This window comes from Amblyomma americanum, chromosome 10, assembly GCF_052857255.1.
Source record: "Amblyomma americanum isolate KBUSLIRL-KWMA chromosome 10, ASM5285725v1, whole genome shotgun sequence".
Lineage (NCBI taxonomy): Eukaryota > Metazoa > Arthropoda > Arachnida > Ixodida > Ixodidae > Amblyomma > Amblyomma americanum.
Window position 1 is genome coordinate 53,784,900 of NC_135506.1, and position 8,301 is coordinate 53,793,200.

At 46.9% G+C, this 8,301-nt stretch overlaps 1 protein-coding gene across 3 annotated transcripts; it reads right to left on the reverse strand.

Annotated features, from left to right (window-relative positions):
- Window positions 1-342: 342 nt before the first annotated feature.
- LOC144107447 (uncharacterized) lies at window positions 343-8,055 on the reverse strand. Of its 3 annotated transcripts, XM_077640445.1 has the most exons (4): window positions 7,817-8,055; window positions 6,610-6,691; window positions 4,876-5,055; window positions 343-3,078 (listed from the first exon to the last, which is right to left on the reverse strand). In XM_077640445.1, the coding sequence occupies exon 4, from the start codon at window positions 2,043-2,045 to the stop codon at window positions 675-677; it is 1,371 nt and encodes a 456-aa protein (XP_077496571.1). In that variant the 5' UTR covers window positions 2,046-3,078; window positions 4,876-5,055; window positions 6,610-6,691; window positions 7,817-8,055; the 3' UTR covers window positions 343-674. The 3 variants fall into 3 exon arrangements, with proteins under 3 accessions (XP_077496571.1, XP_077496572.1, XP_077496570.1); XM_077640446.1 differs by lacking the exon at window positions 4,876-5,055; XM_077640444.1 differs by having other exon boundaries at window positions 4,876-6,691.
- Between the last annotated feature and the right edge of the window lie 246 nt (window positions 8,056-8,301).

The following is an 8,301-nucleotide window of genomic DNA, read 5'->3' on the forward strand; positions in this document are numbered from 1 at the left end:
TTATTCGGGTATGCACCGCTCTATCAGCGCTTACGTTATTAATATAGTTGAGTATGCCTGCATAGTCTTGCTCCTTTTGAAACAGAAAATTCGTTAAACATGCCGGTTAAATGCAAGTACTGACAGCGCTGCAGGTCATCATTAACCGCTAGTATGGAACAGAGAACCCATGGTGCTTACTTTCTTTATTGCCATGGCTCCGTCTTATTTTCAGCCAAATATATTCCTTGTTAAAATACAATTCATATTTCAGCAACACTGTTTTGCAGTGTGCATTGAAGCGCTGCACAGCTTCTGCTGTGGCTGCTTCCACAGCAGTGACGAATGCCGCTCTTTGTGGATCAAGGTCCAGATGATCGAGTGGAAGCTCTCGTTTGAATTCTGGGTCTTTCCCGAATGCATCTCTGCAGCATGCTCTTCTCTGATAAGGGACTGTACACGGGCAAAAGAGCTTCAGCCACATCGCTTGGCAGACTGTACTTATGCTTCGGTTCGGGCTCCTCTTGTGGCGGCACCAAGACTGCTCACTAGTGGGACACAAAGTGTGATTGGGGCAGTCATCAGTAGACGTGATGTGGTAATATGTCGGCATCACGGCTCGCTGCATGGCATCCACATTACCTACATTTGACCTTAGCGCTCGGCCATAATATATAGCCAGCTTGTCAACTAGATCAGTTGTGAGCCTTCCTCTGCCACCAAGACTTTCCTGCACCCTTGTGCCTCTGCAAGAGGTTGCGCAAAGCTGCTCCCATACGCTTGTGCACATGGCTTATGCAATCCTCCTTGACTACTTCAATGTAGCCATAGATTTTAGCATCTTGAAGGGCATTAAACGTGCGACTGTCCCCATCGCATAACATCGTTGTGTAGCGCATGTTGTGGCGCTGTAGAGACCTCTCAAATAGAATTTTGCCTGCCTCTACCTCTATTTGGCCAGCCTTGCAGTTGGTGTTCTTTTGGCACTCGTGGCGCGATCTCCAGAGTTCATAGCCGCCAGTGTTCGGCTTTGGGCCAGTTTCGCAGCCCAGACAAAAATCTGACAGCACCACATAATCAAGCACATAACCAGTGAAGAGATCCACTACAGCACCGACGCCTATATGTGACGAGTGCCCGCGCGTCATCCAAAAGCCGTCGTAACACACGGCAATGTTCCCCCTGCGTCCAAAACACAAGTCGTCATATACCTTCGCCACTGCCTGCGCAGCCTGTGCCATAGCTGCCGCGGCTGCTCGAGTAGCAGCAGGTTGCAGTGTGTTTTGAAGTGCCGTTGAAACGTCTTGCTGTGCATGCCACGCCGTGACAATCCCATCGCCGAAAAGATATCGTTCATTCTGGGCGTTACCGGTCGACACCATTGCTCGATTAGCAAGAATACTGAGCTCGAAAGGATTGCACTTTTTCTCACCGTCAAACCTCCGCGAGTTCCACTCGGCCGTAATCTCACCACAGTTGTCACATAGCACGATCAGTTTCATGGCGAGGACATAGCTCTGGTCACTGGTAATCAACCTCACGCATCCGCGACACGTTTCGCACTGCACGGCATCCAAGAGGACATTCGCAACGCTGAGGTCAATTATTGCAAAGGAGGCTGTTCCGTCTGCGTCTGATCCTGCGGACGCACCACTTGCATCGGCGAACAGCGCGGTCTTTTGTGCCATCGCCGGCGTCGATTCCAGTCGATCAAGTGTAGACTGCTCACGGGTACTCGCTTGAGTTATGTCACTGTTAGTGACAGGCACGGTGTCAATTCGTACGCGACTACAATCGGCAGGAAGAACACCGCCGTTATCCAGCAGAGACGGAGAAGTGTCGCCGCCCGCAACGTGACCGTCACGCAATCCCGTACCACTGGCGCTTGCTTGTTGCATAGTATGCAACCATGTCGTGTCATTAACACGTTTTTTTTCCTTTTGCACGCTTTCGCCAAAACTTGTGCACAGAGTAGTACTTCTTCGCGCCTCTTGGCATGGTTCTCGTGTTGCACTAGCGTGGTCGGCAGAAAGACAAAACGGCGTCGCCGGGCGTCTGCTTTCCATGGCTAGCTTGCCGGAACCAACGAGACAACGCCATTTTGATCATGTGCCTAAACCGGCCAATGCCAGCGCGCGCCGCTATTTATTTTTTCTTTCGTTTTTTTGGCGAAGGTGGCATGTACAGGTTTGCTGCTCGAAAGAAAAAATAAGCCAAAAGCCCACGTTTCGAACGAGACCAAAATGGCCGCGGCAGAGCACTTAGTTTCGATGCGCCGGGCGATCGAAATTGGGTGTCGTTTGTCCACAATTAAAAGGGCAGTGGGTGTGGTACTGCATTTTTAAATAGCTGACTTCTTAATTACGTGGGGTATAATGATGAAAATTTGCATACAGATGCGGAATGGTGCGAGGAACACGAAAATTAAAAGATTGAAAATGTGATTTTTGGGCCGATTTTCGGTGCCAAAGAGCTGTGTCCCCCCTTAAAAGGGCACAACATGCCGCTTTGACATTAACACTACAAAACAGCAACATGGGTTTGAAGCAGTCTACTAGCAGGATCAGAAGAAAAATCATATACATAATTGCAAACGTGTCCTGTCATCACTCAATGCTGGTAGACCACACCGCAGCTTAGAAGTATTGTCAGTATTGTTTCCTGCAAAGATGCCGAAGTAGAAGCGTCACACAGACGGTTTTTTGTGGGTGTGGGTTAGCATATGACGACTCATGAGTGCACTAATTGCAAAACCCATAGGTCAAAGGTTGCATTGGAATGGCCTCTCGCCTGTGTGGATACAAAGGTGCCGTTTCAGGTGGCCACTCAAAGTGAAGTCCTTGCTGCAATGTCTGCACCGGTACGGCCTCTTGCCTGTGTGGATGCGAAGATGCTCCATCAGGCTGCACCTGGTGGCGAAGCTCTTGTTGCATTGGGTGCACCGGAAGGGGCGCTCTCGGGTGTGTGTCCTTTCGTGGTTCTTGAAGTTAGTGTGCTTATTGGTGAAGTACCCACACTCAACGCACAGGAACCGGCATCTTCCTGCGTCGGGCCTTTGTTGAGGCAGTAAGTCGCTCCTGCTCCAAGTTCTGGTTGAGCCTGGGCAATCGAAGAAAGCACATCTTTTGCAAAATGGAATGAATATATGGATGACCGCTCACCCACCTCGCAAGAGGATTAACATATTTTGACGACACTTTCACAAAGATTTAGTTATGGTATCAGAATATGTGCTGTCAAATTGAGTAAGTAAGACTTGAAGAAAACTTGCTCCTCATATAGAAAATTTCACCTAGCAAAATACCATGCATTCGTCAGCAAAAAAAGCCGGCCCCAGCCCAACACAGAAAAAAAAAAGTGAAATTCCAGGTAACTAAAGGCCTACAGATATTATAAGACACCAGCATGGGTTCAGATTACTGTTAGGAATAGAAAAAATGGCAAAAAGCTGCAAAACAACCACTCTCTTTTACACCTTCATCTTGCCCACCAGTTTCACCTCATAAAAAAAGTCAGAACAGGATCAAGCACATCTGAAAGGAATAGTTTTAAGGTGCAAAGTACACACTGCAAATTAGCAGCCAATCTATGGGCTCTCAAGAAATATAATTTATGATTGCTACGTTTGAGCCATACATACATAAAACAATAGTCCACCGCCATTAAATCATGCCATCACCATCTCTCATGTAGTCCTGTCTTTATCAGCTTGCCGTCAGGTAACAATATTGTTCACCCCAACATCTCGCACTTTTTCTTACCCGATACAATAAATTAAACGTTGTCCTTGTAAAACTTTTTTCCAGGGTACACATAACAATAGAGCTCTACAAAGACTTTATAGCCAAACTGGCACGTCCAAACACCTGTCCACTCTTGAGAAGCTGATGAGATTTTCAATGAAGGAGTGTTTGAGAAACAGCCATAAGCTACCAATGCACCACTTGTGGTTGCACAGAAAGAAAGTGGTTATAACAGGCTCTGAGTGCATATGTCGCCACAAGAATGTACCCATTTCAGACTCAGAGTGGATGCGAAGAGTTAATACTTTTCAGCAGCAATTGCTCGTAAGTTCTCCAAGTTTGGCGTGGCTACATGGCACTGGCATCTAACAAGAAAACAAAATTTTCTCGTCCAAACAAAAACGTACTACAGTTAGTTTATGCGTTCCATTCCAAAAAAAACCTGACGCAGTTTACAAAATTTATTAACAGATGAAGGTGGTTACATGGAGACAGAAAAGTTTAAAGTCCACCACCAATCTCGATGCATCAGACACATGCAAAGAGAACTTGAATGTTTTCAAAGGGCACAAGATGCCACTTTGACAATAACACTACCAAAACAGAAACATGGATTTCAAGCAGTCTACTCGCAGGATCAGAAAACAGGTCACATAACTGTAAACGTGTCCTCTCACCACGCAATGCTGTTATAATACACCGCAGCTTAGAAGTACTGTAAGTACTGTTTTCTGCAAAGATGCTGGAGCAATAGCGTCACACAGACGGTTTTTTTGCAGGTGTGGGTTCGCACATGACGATCCAGTTCCGAACTGCATGCAAAAGCCATGGGACATAGGTTGCATCAGTATGGCCTCTCGCCTGTGTGGATACAAAGATGCCGTTTCAGGCCGCTCCTCAGAGTGAAGTCCTTGCTGCAATATATGCATCGGTATGGCCACTCGCCTGTGTGGATGCGAACATGCTCCACTAGGCTGTACCTGTGAGCGAAGCTATTGTTGCATTGGAAGCTTGGGAGTCTCTCCTTCGAAGCTCAAAACTCGAAGACCAACTCGATGCCATCCGCCTGGCGACCTAGGCCTCGAAGAACCAAGAGGTTCACCACACAGGCCTCTAGTCGCGGAGCCCCCTACTCCCTCCCGGGTCTGCGTACCTGAGCTGGGAAGGTAGGCGTGTCTCCTATATCGGTGGGAAATAAAGTTTTTCTGGTGGTCTTTCAAGTGAGTGCTAACATCTGTGGTGTAGCCACGCTCAGTGCACAGGAAATGGGATCTTCCTGCTACTGGCCTTCGTTCAAGTGGTAAGAGGCTCCTGCTCCATGTTCTAAATGAGCCTGGGCAATAAAGAAAGCATACCTTTGGTAAAATGGAAGGCATATCTTTCAGGACATGAATGACTGCTGGCCCATCTCCCAAGACCATTAACATAAGGTGAGGACACTTTCACTAAGATTTAATAATGCAGACACAATGTGTGCTGTCAAACTGAGCAAGTATATGACTTGAAGAAAACATGATCCTCACATAGAAAATTTCAACTAGCAAGGTAGCATGCATTTATTAGCATGAAAGGCCGCCACCAGCCCATCACAAAAAAAAAGTGCTGAAACTGTAGATAACTATAAGCCTACAGATATTCTAATTAATACTTAGTCATAGTGCTAGAAAGCAGGCGATGAAGCCACGGATGGAGCATTGTGGGATACACAACCTTCCCCTAGCAAAACTCACGGAATAACAATATACACTTCACTCGTTAGAACACTCAGAGGTGGGGTTCAGAAGGAGCTGACTGGGAGCTCTCGGATTGCAGATAACAAAAGTACGCAGAAACAAAAATTTTGATTGCAAACACTAATGTGGTGCAAACGATTATAATTACTACATGCCATACCACATCTAGGAGCCTGCTTTTGACCTTACTCAAAAAGAGCGCAGCACATGAAAGCATATAGGTGAAATTTAGAAGCTGAGAAAGAAGAGACAACAAGAACTGTTTTTGACAGTTCAAGAAGCCATTACAAACAGACGTTTCTTACACCTTCTAATCAACATTCCTTATTACTCTCTAAATTGTGCATGTGCACATTTGCAGAAGACATCAAGCAAATGCAAATACATCAAGGAACGGATGGAAACTCAAAACACGCGACACAGTATTTGCAAGTAAGCTCACGGAATTTTCATCCCGTCATCAGTGTCACCAACAGCGCCTATTACTAATTAGACAGGCCTGATCTTTAAACAGGATTTTCAAGCAACTAAAACTAATTTCACGGCAATGTCCACAGCTTCACCTCAGCAGTACATCAAGGCGCACCTTCGAGGCATGAAAAGGCCGGAAATTAACTGCCCATGAGAACAGAAATTGAAAATGTGCAAAGCAAATCATTGTAAATATAGGAAAGCAGTAAAACATCTAAAATGCATAATGGATAATCTAAAATCATAATGAAGCAGGTATACAATAGTCCTTGAATGTTAAGAGTATACCCTAGCAAAAGAACCCATAGGAAACCAGTAGGCTATCAGATTATTGACAGCTATGGGTGTGCAGTGTACTGGTCTGATAGGCTTGCTGGAATGGTGGTCTTATTGGCCAAATAGTGTATTGGTATATATCAACAGGCCTGTAAGACCAGTATGCTGACACACCCATAGCTGTCAATAATGTGATAAGCTATTGGTTTCCTATCTGATTTGTAGCTTTAATGGTGTATGGGTCTCATTGTGTCTACTGGTTCAGATTTCTCGAGGGTATACGGACAGCAATTTTCCTTGTCTCTCCAGAGCTCAGAAGTTCCAGAAATGGAGAGTTAGGCAGCAGTTTCATGTATACACAATTTCATATACAATGAGAGCAGCAACTCATCCTAATGGAACATCACCAAAACTTTGATTGCAAGTAGAGATGGATAGCAAGATTGTGAGCTCCGGCCCATTGGTGCAGTCTCTCCAAACCTAGGACACCTGAAAAAAAAAAAACACATTGCAGTTTGCGAAATAAAAAAAAAATTAACCTCAAGGGCAAAACACCGCATCACTTGTTCAAAAAATTTGTACTTCTCACTGTACAGCAGTGACATGCCACTGATGCATGCATGTAAATTCCTTGGTGCATTAAAAAGAAAAATCTCCAATACCAGGTCAACACACAGCTGGTCTCTCCTGGTGATGACACCGTATGTTTGGAAGAACTGTTCGAAAGCTCTGGCAGGCAAATGAGCCTGGAAAAAGCCCTGTCCACTCTTTCAGCTCCAATGCGACTAAGCGCAAGCTATGGTTGCCGGTAGCGCGCGTGGCTCGGCATGCTTGGCGCTGCACGATCTGACACGCGAATACGCGTCGATGTAGTCTCTTGGTACGACTTTTAAGCTTGGAGCATACCTGTGCCCGCCGATTACACCGGCTATCGACCTCCGAGGCAGCGTGCGGTACCGGTGACCACCGGAGGGAAGATAGTCGCGTTGGAATCGAACGTAGAGCCTTCAGAGCATCCCCCGAACCTCGACAGACGGTGTAATCGTCTCGCAGAGGTGTGCCCAAGTATTAAAACGCCACAGCGAGACGTTATATGGACGCGTATCCGCGTGGAGGGTGGGGTGGCGAGGCGCCGCTATAGCGCAACGCCAACGAGGGAACTGCCGAGCTGTAGCTCGGGCGTCGCAAGAATGAAGCAAGTCTCGGTGCAAGCTTGGCATCTTGCATGCCGGCGAAACGAGCGTTCCTTTGACTCTACTATGCGAAATACAAAATGGGGTAGACAAGACGTATCTAGGAGGCACTACTGACGGAAAATTGGGACTGGAACAGGCTGCGAGTGCGAACTTGACCCAATCTTCCGTGCTGAGCCTCCGGGGCACGAGTTGCCGCTTGAGGAATAAAGATAGCAGTACAGCAGAAAATGAAATTGACGTCACAAAGTTTAAATACTCCTATCAAGAAATCGTGCCTACAATAATAAAACTCTCTACCGCATTCTATCATACGGCGCGATTCAAATTCCTTTGTACGCGTGGCAACGGCCGTTACGCAGGGCCACAGCGGAAAATGAATAACAACCGCAGCCCGCGATTGTAACTAATGCATACGCACCTCATTAAAAGCCGAACTAGCGCTGGAATGTTGATATCCACGAGAAGCGCCTTGTAGAACTTTGAATTCACGGCAGCGCGCACCGCGACAAACTCACGCTACTGACACGCCAATGCCTCCTGAAGAACATGCCTGAAGCGTCCGCAGCTCATTAAAAGCCGAGCTAGCGCTGGAATGTTGATATCCACGAGGCGCGCCTTTCAGAACTTTGAATTCACGGCAGCGCGCTTCGCGACAAACTGTCAACTTGCACGAAAATGCCTTCTGAAGAACATGCCTGAACAGTCTCGTCGATTTGAATGGACCCCTGTCACCCCTGTGTCGCCTCGACATTGCGCAGACCGGCCGCTAGGCGGCGCTAAAAGAAGACTGGCTAGGTGGCTTGAGCCACCGCCCGATGTAAAGGGTTCAGCCGTATCCATCCATCCATCCATCCATCGTATTTCGGTTTCAATGCTTCTGGGAGACTGTGATGCACGGCGCCC

Excerpts from the sequence above, each read along its gene's own strand:
- LOC144107447 (XM_077640446.1), bottom strand. The coding sequence starts at position 2,045 with ATGGAAAGCAGACGCCCGGCGACGCCGTTTTGTCTTTCTGCCGACCAC.